The 16,929-nt window shown below is 41.6% G+C and overlaps 1 protein-coding gene across 5 annotated transcripts in view; it reads right to left on the reverse strand.

The window, feature by feature from the left end:
• The window catches only part of ndrg4 (NDRG family member 4), a 60,981-nt gene that overhangs the window by 30,041 nt on the left and 14,011 nt on the right, over window positions 1-16,929 (reverse strand). For all 5 annotated transcript variants that reach the window (XM_084936373.1, XM_084936372.1, XM_084936371.1 and 2 more), the window contains one exon: window positions 1,376-1,466. In XM_084936373.1, coding sequence (XP_084792499.1) covers window positions 1,376-1,453 — 78 coding nt within the window. In that variant the 5' untranslated portion in view covers window positions 1,454-1,466. The remainder of the gene's footprint in view (window positions 1-1,375; window positions 1,467-16,929) is intronic.

The raw sequence follows: 16,929 nt of genomic DNA on the forward strand, positions 1-16,929 counted from the left end.
CACCACCGCGCTTCACTATAGGGACGTATTAGTTAGAGAACCTTCTAAGTTTTTTCTACCATTTAAATGCACCACTGTTAGTTTATTTCTAGTGTCAAAAGCTGAGACACATGAAAATCTTACAGTTTCTGTTTCGCTGGATTTTAGGACGTCTCCGCTGTCCCCATATGAACTGAATGCAGCATTAGTCCGACATGCCTTACGACGAGTTTACCAGTGTTTGGTTCCAGAAGGTAATCACTCAGTAACCGCTCTTAAAGGTCACTAACATGCTACTGCACAACACCGGAGCAACAGACTTTGAAAGAGCTGGGGGGGGATAAAAGTGCGAGTGTGTCTGGGGTGAAGTGCTCTTCGACTGAACGATAACTTGAGTTGTGCAGACACGTAGCTTGATCGATGGCTCAGTTATTTACAAGCAGAGAGTCGTAATGAGCAGGGCTAACGACCTTTAGCTGATCAATGGCAGAATTAGTCGTTCATATTGATGCGTGGCATGTTGTGCTTCTTCAAATAAGCTACTGAGACAAAAAAAAGACCTACTCTATATACTGGATGTCTTATTTCTGACGCACTGGTAAAGTGAGTCACGCCTAATGTGGTTTTATTTGCCGCCTCTCTGATTCCTCCAGCACAAATAAGAGGCCTGTCTGAAGCACGGGACTTGTCCACATGTATTTATGCTTGTTTTCGTGTTCTTCTGGGTTTGATTGATGTTGTTGCCAATTTGTTTCTATGATGATCACAACAGCTTTGTCACAATTGCCCAATCAGGGTGCGCAATCAATTTTCTTTCTCTGAACTTGCCTGTCCTGCTGTATTGGCTCAAGCATCCTTCATCTCTTTTCTTTCTTCTCCATTAACACAAAGTCACTTCACCAGGAAATTGCTCATATCTGGCCTCTTCAAGTCACTTTTCCATTTGGTATTGTCTATACCATTTTTATCATTACTGCAATGAGAGGCATTCAAGAGCCCCTGACTCAGCCACAACTTGTACCTGTTGCTTATTTAATGGATAAGTGGACTGGAATAAGTGGCTCTTATGTAACCGCCTACTGCCTATTGCTGTTTTTCACTCTATGTCCTGCACCGCACCCTCTCTCTCTCTTTCCCTCCTCTTAAATGAGCTTTCATCTTCTCACAGTGCTGCTATCAAAGAGTCATGGTTGGATGGAGTTCATTAATTTCCTCCTCCACTGGTAAACAAGCTCATTGTCTAATTATAAGTCATCACAGCTAATGAGCACAAACATCTCCGTTATAATGTGCCAAGAGTTTCTGAGGACGTCGTCCTGCGCACGCTAATCAGCTACAAGACAGGAAGGTTAATGGCAACAAAGAGAACACACGGTAAATAAACAGGTCGACTAACCATGTCTGAGTCCACTCCTCTCTGCTCCGGCAGCAGGGGCTTCTCCTCCGTGAACTGCTGCTCCTTCATCCCTGCCATCCTGGACAGCAACCTGCAATCACCATGGCAACACGCAGAAAAAGACACATCTAAGGTTACGCTCGCATTTCATCACACAGAGCACGCTGTGGAGCTGACCTTAAAACAACAGTTAAAATAAAACAATCATTCGCATCTCTGTGAGAAGACGGCAGCGGTGACGTCCTTCACCGGATGATTTCAGAAATCTGGGAGGAATCGGATCGCTGATTAAATGTTTCTGCTGGCCTGGAATAAACAGAGCTGCTCACAGATGATTGGAAACAGAGACGGAATCATGATGCAAAACAGCTTTGCTACAAACCTGCTGCCATCCTTTGAAAAATTTAACAGCAATGAAAAATGTATTTCTATCACTTTTTGGAAACATAGAGACAAAATTTACATATACAGTGGGGGAGAGAATCTAGAGCACAGTAATGACCAGAATTTTAAAAAGCCTGGGAGAAATGTCTAAGAGCAAAGGTAAGGACATGTGAAATCCCCCACAGTGAGTCAGTCGATCCACTGGAGGCATTTATGACATTTGTACATGCATATTTTTGCCTTCTCTTTTTGTGATATTGGTTGTAACAAAAGGGTAAAACATGGCAGTTTTATCCAAAAATTAATTCAAGAGCACAATTAAACAAAAAATGACTCCATGAATGCATTTCATGTTAAACCTGAGCCCTAAATTTAAAGTGATGCTTTTTCTTAAACATCAGTGTACACTTCTGTAAATGCTTGTTGGTAGCTTTTGGAGCATGTTTCATAGACTAGCTCAGCGGTCCCCAACCTTGTTTGGTTTAATGTCAGACAATATTTCCACGGCCTTTAAGGTGTCACGGATAAATACAACAAAATAAAATGATACGACCAAGACAAAAACTGTGGTATTTTTTTAAATAAAATAATAAACGCAAATTCACTGTGTAATTGTGTAACTTTATTAGCAGCGTCCTCCTGAAATGCACCAACAACACTGAGAGTAACATCCTCCTCTCTGCCCCTTAATGCTCTCTGAACGCATAAATATTTATTTCAAAATAAGACACAGAACTACAAAACGAATATAAAGTACATGAAAATATGTAATTCACCATAACGCTAAATCAATGAGAGCCCTGTGCTTGTTTCTCTGCAACGAGACGGTCCCACCTGAGCGTAATGGGGGACAATGACTCCGTAATTTTGTTTTGGTAGCTGTAACTGCAGAAAGCCCCGCTCCACACAGATATGATGTCAGAAATGGCAACAGGGTTTTTAGTGCTGTTGTGGCAATCTCGGGGTATTCTGCCATCCATAAATTTCACACCCGAGCCCTCAACCCTCGTGGCTCGGTACCAAACGACTCGGCCCGGGGGTTGGAGACCGCTGGACTAGCTACTAATATTATGGTCTGTTATGCAGTACATACTGTCCAAAAAGCTCATGCTCCAATTTTTAGTTTAATTCTAGTATTTTGTTAGCTCTTTATTTAGCACTCATTACACAATATGTGTGTCTCTGCAATTTACATGCATGTTTTCTGAATGCAGCTAGCTATCCAAGCTAGCTATCATTAGCTGGTAACTTATAACTTCACCCTTTCATCCATATAAGGTGACTTCTGGCTTCGAAAGCACAATATGCTAGCAACCAAAATGCTAATGTTAAAGCTTCTTGTTCAAAACCCGTGAGTGATGTTACTATGATTACGCCCACTTTTTATATAAAAAAAAAACATGCTGTATTTAAACGCTACTGTAAACATGTAAATACTAGAAAATGTTGCAGCAGCCAAACACATGCCAACTGGTCTCTAACAAGTTTGGTGCTTTCACTAGATTTTTAATGGGATTATGTTTCAGTATGATTTTCCTTTGTGGTACAGACCATCCAAGAATTAGCAAATGAGCTAGTTAGCAGGTATGATAGCGCTCCATGCTCTTGTTCAAATATGGCTAATGCTTGCTCCAAAAACATGGCTGTAGCCAAACTACTAACACTGAGGCTTAAAATGCACACACTATAAAAATATGGGCTAAAGCACAGACACTATGTCCATCTTTTACATAGTGTGTGGTTCTGCACAATTCTAGACTCTGTATGTCAGTCCCCGAGGAGTAAACCAAAGTGGAGAGGAATAAAGAGGAAAAGTATGATCATCACTGTAATGATCATACTTTGCAAAGTAACAAAAACGCATTCACAATTGGAGTGGACATAGATGCTTACTGACCGCAATTCCTCTTTTAAAAGTGGAGCTTGGGAGTGCACACGCTGCAAGAAAAACGGGGCTACGTGAAGGTCTGATCAAGCAGGCTTATTGTGCTTTACAACACGGCCACAGCACGTAGTTACACACAAGGAAGCCAACAGACACTGACACATGAACACACCCTGCGAGTGGGCTCAGCCAGCATCAAAAGATTAACAGTGCTAGATGTTGACATCAGTCCACCAACAGTGAAACACAGAGGAGCATGAACATGCCCACGCTCAAAGGGCTCAGGGCTAATTTAGCTGATACTGCAGGCCTCAGCACTGGCAGGCTTTGTTGCATTTATTTTACATTAAATAGCACTATCAAGACAAACTGAGGAGATGCAATGCCCTTCACTGGTAACCATCAGCCCAAATCAGCTGCATGTACGGCTGACAGAATTGTGTTACAGAGTTTGATTTCAAAAAGTACTTCACTCTATACACTTTAAGGACTTTCTCTGCCTCACATTTATGGCCAGTTTCATCACCAATTAGGCTAACATGCACATCTTTGGACTGCAGTAGAAAGCCAGAGCACCCGGAGGAAGCCCACGCAGGCAAAGAGCAAAAAAGGAAAGGCCCCAGCCAGGATTTGATCATTGTAATTACATTGCCACTGTGTTGCTATCTGTAAATGCTAACCACTTTCAGGCTTTGGTGAAGCATGTATGGATTCTGTAGGTGACCCTACAAAGCTGCAGGTATTGGTCACCAGCTAACTGCCTTGTCAAACCAACTCTTAATATTTAAGTAATAGATGTGCAGCAGGTGTTATTTGACATTTTCCTTTTCAAATTTTCTCAAATTTCAGTTACATGAATCGATTAAATATCAAAGCAATAGATACTGAAAATACAATATAAAACCAAAACTATATGAAATATCCAAAATGTTTAATGAGATTTGGATAAATCCCCTTCAGCACCACCCTGACCGTGACATCATCATCTCTGCGTCTGATCCCTTCTGTCTCATTTTTCGTTCTCTCCAGCCTCTTTTGTCCTCTACTGCAGCCTCTCTCCTCTCTCTGGCAGTCATGCAGCATAATCTCTGCGTTTTATCCAACACCCTTAAAGAGACAAAGCCCAGATGCCACTTACACTTGCTCCCGGACGCTGATGAAGTGTGTGTTTGTGTGGGCGTGTGTGACCTTACAATGTCAGAACTACTACTTAACATGGAAAGAATCTTCCACCCTAGGAAATAAAACACATCATCGCAGCAGCGTTTTTTAAGCAAAGCCTCACCTGTCAAAACAAATATATGACTTGCTCTGTCTGTGCTAGTGGCAGTGACAGAAGGTGACTTTCTGAGCACAGAGTAGACTGCAGCCTTTGTGTCTGGTGCTCAACTAAATTCTCCAGAGCTGAATGCCTACGTCTATTTTGTATTTGTATTTGTATTTTGTGTGCTGAACTTCTAAGTCCTGCTGATTGCTGGTTTATGTTTTTGGTATTCCTTCTTTCAGTTTACCCTTCCTCCCTTCTGTCACCCTTCCATTGTAAAAGTCTCGATCAGTGATTTCCCCAGTTTACTTATTTCCTGTTTTATTTTGGTAAGCCCTTTCTTGTATGTTTGGTATTTAGTTTTACCTTCCCTGTCTAGTTTTCCTGATTAGTTACAGCTGTGTTCCCTGGTCTTTCTGTGTGGAGAGAGCGCCTTTTTGTTGTTGCTCCCTGGCTAACTTGCGGGAAGCAAGACCAAAGGACACCTCTGTCTCCTCCTTGTCTGAGCTCGCCACATTGATGTCAGAAGTGGGATAGCTCACCCTCGCCGGAATGGAGAGAGACATTCAGAGGCTGCAGCAAGCCGTCGAGGAGAGCATTCACTGCTTGCGGAGCTGGCGATTGAAGAGAGAGGAAGCGACTGGCCATGTAAGTCCCCGACAGGTCCCGACGGCACAAGCGCACCGTGGCAGCGGCCTGTCGCGACAGACGCTAGGACAATGCTTCATGGGCTGCCTCTGTCGACCGACACGCCGAGCCCCCGACAGCCAGCAGTAATGCCTACAACGCCAGCTAAGGTACCGAAATACAACGGGCTAACCCCACTGGAGCCCTACCTCTCACAAGTCCGGCTAGCAGCGAGGCATAGTGGCTGGAGTGACGAAGAGGCTGCTACGCACCTAGCGCTAGCATTGGAAGGAGATGCACTGCAGGTACTCCTTGACCTAGCCCCGGCAGAGCAGCATGAGCTCCAGGCCCTCACCATGGCATCGAGAGGCGATTTGGGCAGCGGCACTCCACTGATCAGAGCAGGGAGCATCTGACCATCCGGAGCCGTCGGCCGGGGGAGAGCCTGGGCACCTTTGCAGTGGATGTGTTGCTGTATGCTCGTCGTGGCTACCCGGATTTCCCAGCAGCAGCCCGTGAGGAGCTTAGCCTGCATGCTTTTCTGCGAGGACTCTTTCCAGAGCGACTGCGCCAACACGTCCACCTGGCCATGCCTCGAACTCGGGCGTCCCCGTCGACGGACCGACCGTTGCTACCGGTGCGATGAGCCTGGCCATGTGGCACACGACTGCCTGGCGCCCGCCCCGAAGACCAGAACTATGCGGCCTCAGGGAAACAAGAGGGGGAGTGGTGTAGCGAGGGGACCACCGCTCCAGCTTCCTGCCCCCCTCCAAGAACAATGCACGGTGGTGCGCCGAGTCGGGCATATCAAGGGACTCTACCCGAGCTGCTGTGTTGAGGACCAGCCCTGCCGGGCCCCGGTGGATACAGGGTCTACTATTTCCCTAATACGACCTGGGGTGCTCCCTGGGACGTCCGGGCGGCTTGTGATGGGTTGGTCACCCACCGACTGACATGCGGGGGAAGAAACCATTGTGGATCCAAGTGAAGGATCTGGAGCTGGTGCATGACTTCTGGCTTGCTGACATCCAAGACCAGTGCATCATCAGCCTTGATCTGCTGACCCGCTGGGGGGGCCTGCGTTGACACCGTGAAGCTGGCTATCACTCTTGGTACAGAGACTCTGGCCCTCCAGTGCGGCCAAAAGCAGGGAACGGAGGGGACCACAGACAGACAAGCCGGGCTTCAGGCAGCTGCCACTCAACAGACTTCGGATCTGGACCATCTCTACTCGCCTCAGCCCCAGCCTCTAGGCCAGACAAACCTCCCTCGACCGAGACAACCCAAGCTGTTGATGACCTGTGGCGGCGCAGCAGCGTAGGTCTCACCATTGACCAGTGCCAGCGGTTGAGGTGCCTCCTGGACGAGAATGTGGACATCATTGCCGCTAGTGACAAAGACTGCAGGCAGACGCGGCTGGTTCAGCACACCATCGACACCGGCTCTGCTCAACTCATCCGTCTGCGTCCACACCGGCTGCCCCTCTCGAAACGACAGGAGGACCGGGCCCAGGAGGCACTGGGCGTGGCTACTGCTCAGGCCACAGCCAGCCGAGGGGGGTGGCTCCCGTTGACCACGCAGCAGCTGAAGCGGGAGCAGGAGGCTGACGCGACATTGGTTCAGGTGGGGGCCTGGCTGGAGGCGGCACAATGCCCAGGTTGGACGGGGGTGTCGGGACAGGGGCTCGAAGTGAAGGCCTACCACTGCCAGTACAACAATGTGGAGACCCACGACGGCCTCCTAGAAAAGAGCCTGCGACACCAGGTGCCAAGGGGGAGCTTTCATGCCTGGCGACAAGGTTTGGGTGTACTGCCCGGTTCGCAAGGGAGGAGTGCCCCCCAGGCTGTGCAGTCACTGGCAAGGACCGGCGGAGGTCGTGGAGCGGCTAACAGAACTGGTGTACCGTATCCGCATGCCGGGCCCGGGGCGCATGGTGATGTCGCACCAGGACAGACTCTCACCGGCTGTGCTCCCTGGCTAACTTGCGGGAAGCAAGACCAAACGACACCTCTGTCTCCTCCTTGTCTGAGCTCGCCGCAATATGTTGATTCATGGTTTTCTTCTGTTTTTGTTCTACTGCCTGCTATAAAAAGACAGGCCAGGAAAATCTCCTTCATGTTTTTCGGTGTTTTTTGGTCCGTTACTTTGACACTGTGATGCTTACGCCTTTGATAAAGTCTCAGAATTGTCACCTTTCTTTTTTCTAGATATAAAAATATGGATATGTACTGATAAATGATGAGAATTATAATATTTCTGACTGTCTGAGGCAAAAATTTCCCCAATTCAAATCAAATCGATCGAATCGAGGTCTTGTGAATTGTAATCGAACTGATTCTAGAAATCAGTGAGGACACCCAGCCCTAGTCTACTGGACCTCTGTAAACACTTTGCTATCGAGTTTATGGTGTCATTCAGTCATTTCAGGTCATATTGAATAAAAATTTCAGTCAATTTAGCAACTCTTGGTCATATGTGTGAGTGTGTGATGTGATCATTGGCTAATGACTGGTGATTAACACTAAAATGATTAAAGTTGTTACCAAATGAGCGTGCAGTTTTACAGCCAGAACAACAAAATAGCAACGCCCACGGATACTAAACTCAATTTTTGCCTTTTACTGTGTAATTTATCTTAAATATATTTAAGATGTCTGTTAATTTTAAACAGTAAGCTTTTTATATTAACTATAAAAAACAAATGTATTTAATTTTGCAGTAGTGTATGGAATATCTTATGTATACAAGTTGCTACACTTAGGATTTTTACAACATTCAGCACTAACATCACTGTTAGAGTTTGTTACAATACAGTACAGGTTAAACAGATTTAATGGGACACTGAGTCAAATATTAATTTTCACTGGTTGTTTCAAAAGAGCTTACCAAACGGAGTGAGTGAAATCCAACATGTGGTGACGTTTTCTAGTTTTTGTGTGCTCACAAACTAAGAAACGTTCACGTTACTTAATTTTAACTCTGAGAAAATTAACATGAATTTTGTTTGATTTACCAAATTCAAATATTTGAACTTAATGAACTATTAATAAATTGACACTACACAAGTGACGAATTTATGACCTGTTCATAAAACTTAATCAAAATACGTTAAGCAGACTTTTCATTTTTAGATGGAGATATGGTGGAATGATGAAATTACCTTCATTCTACAGATTAATTTTACTGCGATTTCCATGGACTTGGTTTGACCTTCAATAAATGATTGTTTCATTTGATATCTTCCTGAATAAGAGTCTTTCTTTGGGGTCCTGTCTTCACCAAATATGACATAGCATAGTAACGTGCAGCCACAAGACACAGACATGTTTGGAAGGTTTTGATTCCTGGGGTTAATTTGACCCCAAACATAAATGCTATTAGTCTGTAGATTTTGAGAAAAGACAACAGAGTAAAAGTAAAATGTCCACTTGTCTGCAGATTGAAATCTCACTGACAAGCCAGAAACAGTGGACGTAAGGTGGTTCTGCATTTATCACTGTTGACCGTTACCAGCATTGTCTGTATCACAGTATTTTAATTTTCTTTCTTTTTCTCTTTTTTCCAAGCCATTTTAGTGAAATTTCAGCAAAACAATTCTCACTCAGTGGTACCTCTAACTGTTAATAAGCCAGTGGTTCCCAAACTTTTTTTGCTAGGCCCCCCTTTGTTTTACAAGAAAAATCTTCACTTTACTGTATAAAGAGCTAACATTTCCAAAATGTCAGGAGTAGTTAGTCATTACAAGAAGTGTTCGTGAACTAAAAATCAAGAATGTGGGATACTGTTTGTGATTTGAACAGCCCAGCGCGTGTTCCCAACACAGGGAAAACCAATTCTGCAGGGGAGACCTATCTTGGCACTTGTGCAGGTGAAGCCAAAGGGAAGATATGCTGCACCGTCTTTGGCATGGAAGGAAGTTGGTTTGGAAACATATTTGGCGATGCTTCATCTCCTGCCTTGCGTTTGTGTGGGAGCCCCATCAAAAACCTGTCATACCGTGCCCCCATGCCATGGCTCTGAAACCCCCCCCCAGGGGACGAGCCCCACACTTTGGGAACCTAAGCTAACGTAGCCGCTTCACTAAGTTAGCTGACTGAGTTCACCCTAGACTCAGACTTAAGTTTTTAACCATAGACGTTATTTTGAGGTTTTTGATTTTTTTCCCCCCCTTTTTTTGTTCAATGCTCTCTGTTGTATACAGACATTGTGATGAATTCTTTCATATTTAAGGGATGGAGTCAATGAAAATTTAAGAACTGATGAAAAAGGCCTGGAGTAATTGTTAGGTAAGTGACATGAGCTGGTAAAAGAAAAGCGAAGTTAGCCCATAGTCATATGACCATGTAGAGAAATGGGTGAACATTTTGAGAGGAATACGCTGCTGCACATCAGCCTTTTAAAGTCAGAATTCTTGTTTCAGTCTTTTGCAAAAACATCTAATATTACTAGAAAACAAAAATGTGCTAGCCACTTCCACTTCAGTCACTTTGTTCTCACCATAGCAAAGATGCTATCAGGTCAAAACTTGATAGAGAAACAAATATCACTGTATAGAGACGAGCCATATACATTTTATTATAGTTTAATTAATTTTGAACTATGTAGTTTTGTTGTTTTGGACTCTTTTTTCCTAATGTAGGTGTACTCAGACCACCAGCATTCAAAGGGGTTTAAACAGAGCATTCCCAACACGTTCTATGCCAAACTTGCAAGCCGTCTTATTCAATCAATGACTATTCAAGTAGAAAGCTCAAATATAAGTTAATTAGTAAAAGGCTGAAATTTTTAAAAAATCACAATGGAAAAAGATTTAACATGAACCTCAAACTGAAAGCAGGTGTAGATAATAAACTCATGATCCACGACTGCACTAACAGTGGACACCTTAACAATGTGATAGTCCCGCATTGAAACTACAATATCACTAAGGCGGACTGCAAAATGTGCAGCATAGTTCACCCCAATGTTTTCTTTAGTTTAGGTCAATAAAAACAAAACCAGCAGTAAAAAAATATCACTTCATTATAAAGTTTGGAATTGAGAATAAAACATATAGCCTATAGTTTTTTTCAAGAAATGAGTGACAAAGACAGTGATTGTATCTGCTAAAACCAGTAAGATGCTAAGGTGCTGTATTCTGAGCTAGCTAGACGTGACAGAGTGTCTCTTTAGGCTGTAGGACACGGCATCCAATTTCAGCTTTTAGAAGGGTCAGGGCACAGGACGGTTATTCACTTGCCCTCAGTCCAACTAATATGAGTTAAAGAGGAAGACAAGGACAAATCAGAATGAGGTTATTTTCCACTGTGCCACAGGACTCTCAGTTGAAGTTAAACTTTTGGATCATAGCTACACTCGTTGCGTACTGGAGGAAAGTCTTTTGTAACCTAGCATTAGCAAGTGCTTGAGAGGAACACTTTGAAAATGAGGTCATTAGTGTTTCAAGGCAAAAGAATAAAACGTCCCCTTAGTGGACACAGACCCAGTCTCTTCTTTGTTTTGTTAGCTTGGGCTTTAATTGCAATATCAAAGAGTTTATGCTCATTAAAGTTACATGTTGCTTGGTGTTATTAGCGCTGAGGAAAGAAAACAGAAGAAGAATCTCTGACTACTTGTCTTCACATTAAAAACTGAGTTCTTTTAAAACAACATTCACACAACCGTCAGTCAAGCCTTCTTCCAGACCACATGTCTGTTTACCTCTTTCCTCCCCGTCTCCTTTCCCTCCTGTCTAGTTTATTAAATGGCTGAATGTGACCTTTCTGGAGCCACTGGAACAGAGCCATGAGGGGCATTAATATGAGAACAGAGACCAGACAACAACACCTCCCTTCGTCCTGCTTCCTCACTGAATAGCTGCCTGTCTTCCTTTTTCCTCCGTAATCAATTTGCCTCATTATCACCATTTCATCTTCATCATCCTTCATCTTTATAGAAAAGCAACACTTAGTTTTCCAGTTTGTTAAACTAAGAAGAAATATGTCAAAATGGGTTTGAGCTATATGCAGTTAATACAATAATGGTGGTATATTTGTCACTATGAATACCAGAATTAGACAAAAACTGTAATCGTAGAGTTAGTTATTTTTCATCAATGCTGCACTTCAGAGGTACTTAAGCTGTCTTGCTGATAAAATGTCAGAGCTCATAGTATAACAAACACTGACCATGACCAAGGTGTTTTTGTTTATATAAATTGTGAAGTGAAGTTAAAAAAACATGAAAATTGTTTTGCTGTACAGGGTGTGATTAAAGCGAGGCCCATAGAAACGGAAACTGTTTAAATTTAGCTAATCTCCCCTTTAACGCTTTCTTTTTAGATCGTTCACTGGAAAACCCTGTATGACCACTCAATAACATCAAACTGGATGTTTTGAAAGCTGTTAAAATTATTCATCTGTTTCTACATTTCAGGGTCTTTTTTTTTTTCAAAGGAATCCAGTATTTTTTACGCCTTTTTTGTCCGTTTCATATGAAGGCTTTTGTTTGCCTGTTGAAAAGCGTAATCTCAGTAGTTATATGATATCCAATTAATTGTCGTGTAGTGGGCTTTGCATTTGAACATAAACACTAACAGAAAGATCACGTTTGTCCTCATAGGACCGGGATTTGTGCCACCATGGACTGTAGTCTAGTCCTTCTTGGACTAATGTAATAATGTGACCCCAGGGAACATGCTTTTTTTGCCGTGCTACAATAAATACTAGAATAAAGTGCAATTGCACATCCACTACAGTAGGTGGCAGGGTTTTTTGCACTGAGCATGTGCACACACACAGCACACAGCAGGAGACATGAAGTGCAGTAAACAAACCCTCAAGAAAAATCAAAAAATATTTGACAGTGACAAAAACAAAGGCGGAGAGAAATGGAAATAATGAGACAAACGAAAGTCTCTGGAAAGATTAGACGGGGAGATATGTGTGACTACGGTGGGAGACGAGGAAAGACCGGTGTGTTTTGTTTTCATGTTATTTTATGCAGAGATGCATTTATAATAACAATTTTATAGACAAATGATACTATTCGTAGGGGAGAGGGAGGTGCAAAATGTTTTCTTCTTCCTAAGGGGGACGTAAGAGAAAATAATTGAGAAGCACTGCTGTAGTTTGTTTATATTTTTAATTGGTAATTATGCAACAGTTTAGCCATGTTATGGAGTAACATGGAAACAATGTATCATTAAGTAAATAACCAGTAATATGTAATAGATTACTTTATGTTACCTTCATATTAAAGTAACAAAGGAAGTGACTGGTTAAGAAATGCTTGAGAGATTGCACAGAGTCACAGAAGATAGCAGAGCTGCTTGGATGTGACACAGATACTGCAGCTCAATGTAATCTAAGAATAAAACTATAAATTCTTATGTCAACTGGGAATGCACTTTTGTGGGTCTTCAGACTTCAACACAGTCTGGTGGAGATCAACTCGTATCGCACAGAATGTGTGAGCTGTCTAATGTCTGAACAGACAAACCCTAATACAGAGACACGAACGTCACTGACCAATAATCCAGTGAAAATGACAACTTTACCCACACTGTGCACATGTTTAGAGTATCTGTGAGCTCTGAGCCTTAAAGATGTAACGGATAAAAAGAAATCTTCAAGGATTAGCACTTTATCCTGATTTCACCTCAATAAATCCTTGGAATGGATTTCTCATTTGTCTGCATAGAAAGTGTTGCAGTCCTGCCTCCAGGGTCATCATAATATATTTGAGATATAAGGATAGCTTATAGTTCATTATCCAAAATATTTCTGTTTGCTGGGCTCTGATTGAAAAATCTATATTATTTTCTCAAGTAGCTAAAGTCACTCTTTATTTTGAGATTACTGGTGCCCCTTTTTTTAAAGTAATAACATCATTAAGTTGATATTAGGCATTCAAAGTAGGTGTGAGCAAGTGTCACTCACCATCTTCACTCTTTCATCTAAATATGGTTACTATTGATTTGAAAATGTCAAGATGGTAAAAACTTAGCTTAAAAATGTATCATTATGGAGATTCAAATTCAAGTTTGACTGGACCCAGAATACAGAGAAAAAAAACCTAAAGCCAGTCATATAAGGCTCATTAAGGTTAGTTCTTAGCTTTGGTTAAAGCTAATTTTATATTTTTGGCCCACTGATAATTGAAAAATAAAATCTTACAGGGGGAAAATAACTGCAACAAATAGTGTAGCTTCTTAGCAGAGTATCGTCTACTCTTTCAGACGTTTCCAGAAATGTAGAGTTTGTTGATTTTAGTTGCATTTAAATTAATGTAACGTATGTATTTGAAATAACTTGTTAAACAATCTCTTTCATTCAAGTAGACTAAAAACATAAAGAGGAATCCCTTTTTCAGACGCGTTAGCTCAACTTAAAAAGAGTTAAACATTGTGGACTTTTAAACTTTGAATATTTAGTTTTAGTTAACAGTTTGTTGTGGGTCTGAGTATAAATGTGATGTTCCCAGCACTGGCTGCAGCTGTCTGTGTGGTGTTCTTTACTGGTACTTTGTCTCTGCATATTTTTGTTTCTCTGAATTTAGGATTTGTCACAGCTGTTTGACAGTTTTCTGTCTCTTAGTTTTTCGTCCATTCTTCTAAACAGACTTGACACATTAGTTCTCTTCTTGCCACTCTTGCATATGTCTGTGGTTGAACCCCTACCCCATCTCTTTAACCTTTTTTCTTTCTTTCACGCCGTTGTCTCATCCCCTCGTCTCTGCCTTTTTCCAGGCTCTTTCTCACCAGCTCTATTATTCACTTTGTCGTGCTTATGTAAGACAGCTGGTTGTGAAATCAATTACCGTTGCATTACATCGGCTATATTTGTCCTTGTGACGCCATTGCTACTAGTGGAAAGATACCATTATCGTCTCCTATGAAGTCTGTGTGGTGTGTAACTGTGGATCATCTGTGGATGATTTTTAAATTTCTATTGAGAAGGTGTTTTCCATTAGATGTGTGTAGGATTTGGTGTCGACATTGCCCCAAGAAATGTTTTCTAAGATAGTTTAGGACACAGTTGGACGTAACCCATAAGCAAGTTATTAGGTCAGCATATTTCCTCTGCAATGTGGAAGCTTTAGGATCTTCTAGAATGAATTATTAGGTTATTAAAAATATACCTGGGCTTTTGTAAAACACTGTTAGGTCCTTATATTAACAACAATTTCTCAAATGTCATGCGAAAGAGCCAGGGTTATTAATCTTTCTCATGATATATTCTCTCTCGTGTATGTCTTTGAGCTCATTTTGTGGTTGAATTTCTTTGTGCTAGTTTAGTATATCTTTTTTTTTTTCTTGCTTTGCGTCTCCGTAGATATTTTGTGTTTGTGTCATTGCTTTGGCCCTCTTTGTGAATGTTGTGCATCTCTTTGTGGTTGTTTTGGCGTTGATCAGAGTCTGTTCTTGTTTTAATCTCTGTTCTTGTAAGTTCGAGTCTCTTTGTGTTTTTGTGTCTTGGTGTTGTAGTTGCGCCTCTTTTGTCTTTTGTATTATTTCTTATTGCTGCTGTTTTGTGTCTTCACAGAGAACCTCTACTCGATTAATAATTATCACTGCAGTTGGTACAGGTTTTCTACTACGCAATAAATTCCTGTTTCCCCACCCCTCGTGTATCTGCTGAGTTCTCCTTCAGCAGTGTGAAGTATCTGGTAAACAGCACTGTCGGCAAAGCTACTGAGATGACCAGTGAGGCATGTGGATATCACAGTCAACTTGCCACAGAGGAGGGCCTAACTTCAAAGCCTCTCTTCATCCTCTTAACTAACTGTGGTCAGGCAGCCAAAGTGTCAGTGGGTGAGAAGTTATTTACAGACCTGTTTTCAGTGTTCCCTTTCACTGAGGAATGCTGCCCAGAAAACAGCAACAAAAAAAGAGCTTTTTTTCCTTCAGTGAGCTTTTCGAGTTTGGGGAGAAACAGTCAGTCTCTACAGCAGTTTCTTGAGAACAAAATGGACCTGTCCTCTTTTCTTTTCTCTGCCTCCGATGCTTCTGTTTCTGTCTTTAGCGCTGCCTAGGAATGGTTGCCATGACAACCAAGCTCAGTCCCACCAGCCATGGCTCACCTTTTTCGCTTTTAAACATTTATTTTCTTATTTTAATGAATCTAAACTAGCAAATTTGCACATTTTCTACGTTTTAAATGTTTACTGCTTTGATGAAAGCTTCGTCTTTGTTCTTTTGACTTCTCTTTTTTTTTCTTTATATTTGTTTGTTTACTTCACCTCACTGCTTTATTAATCAATCGCAGAGCTGAATTAGAACTCTAATTTGAATTAGTGTAGTCATCAATCTAGAAAGAGGAAACAGGAACAAAATATACTAAAGTTCAAAGGTGAAAGTGAAACTTTTTTGTACAAAATCTGGTCTGTGCAAAAATATTCGGTGGAATTATGGTCGGGTGTTTTCTATAGAAAATATGTGCTGGAAGGGAAAACCTGCTTTACATGATGATAATACATGTGACCCACAAAACAACACGAAACAGTGAGTGAAAAGCTGGAAGACTTCGGTTAAAAACTGGTATCATTTTACATTATACAGGTGTGACAGGAAACTGTCACTTTCCTTGCAATCTGCACATGACTTCACGAGTAAAGTTACACATATTAGTCTCTATTATTGTAGGGTTTTTACCTTATAATCAAAAGCACTGTTGTTGTGATTTGGTATGATATAAATAAAACTGACTTGAATTAAATATTACTGACAGAACGATTCCCAGGAAGGCAAATAGTGGCACGAATTCCATCATTTTATTAACTCTATTATCGCTCTCACTCCTAGCCCTGCTTTAAAATTACACATAATGCCCTCTTTTGTTCTTCATTCACAAGGACCTCTTGCCAAATTACACATCTCAGTGTCGCACCATGGTAACCCTTTCTCACACTGCTTTCTTGTCCCTGCTCATTTGTGTAGGGTTATGAAACCATTTGTACCACTCTGGATTGTTACTGTGTTTCTGTTCAGGTGAACCCAGGGCAGATTAGAGAACTAGTGGAGGGATTTTAATAAGTCTTTATAAAAAAAGATGTTCTATGAATTATAGGAAATATTGGTGCACATCAGAAGTACGCACACAGTACACATGCAATGCTGTGTGCTGCTGTACCTTTATGCTCTGATGGGGGTTTTTTGCTTCTTTTTACTTCTACCCCATTTCCTCGAGGCAAAGGCCTCCGTTGTAATTAAAATGTGTTGTTAATCCATAATCCAAATACAGGCTACAATGATTTATTGCAACACCTTTTAGTACAAATTTGTATTACACAAAGTACAGCATTTCCCTGATATTTTGTATATGAATTAACTTTGTTAATTTTCAAAGATTCTGAATTATTTTTGCTCTCTTGATAACTTTTATTTCTTTCGCCTGTGATATCATTTCCTAAGTC

Source organism: Perissodus microlepis, chromosome 7 (assembly GCF_051167445.1).
Source record: "Perissodus microlepis isolate ML-2025 ecotype Zambia chromosome 7, ASM5116744v1, whole genome shotgun sequence".
Taxonomy (NCBI): Eukaryota; Metazoa; Chordata; class Actinopteri; order Cichliformes; family Cichlidae; genus Perissodus; species Perissodus microlepis.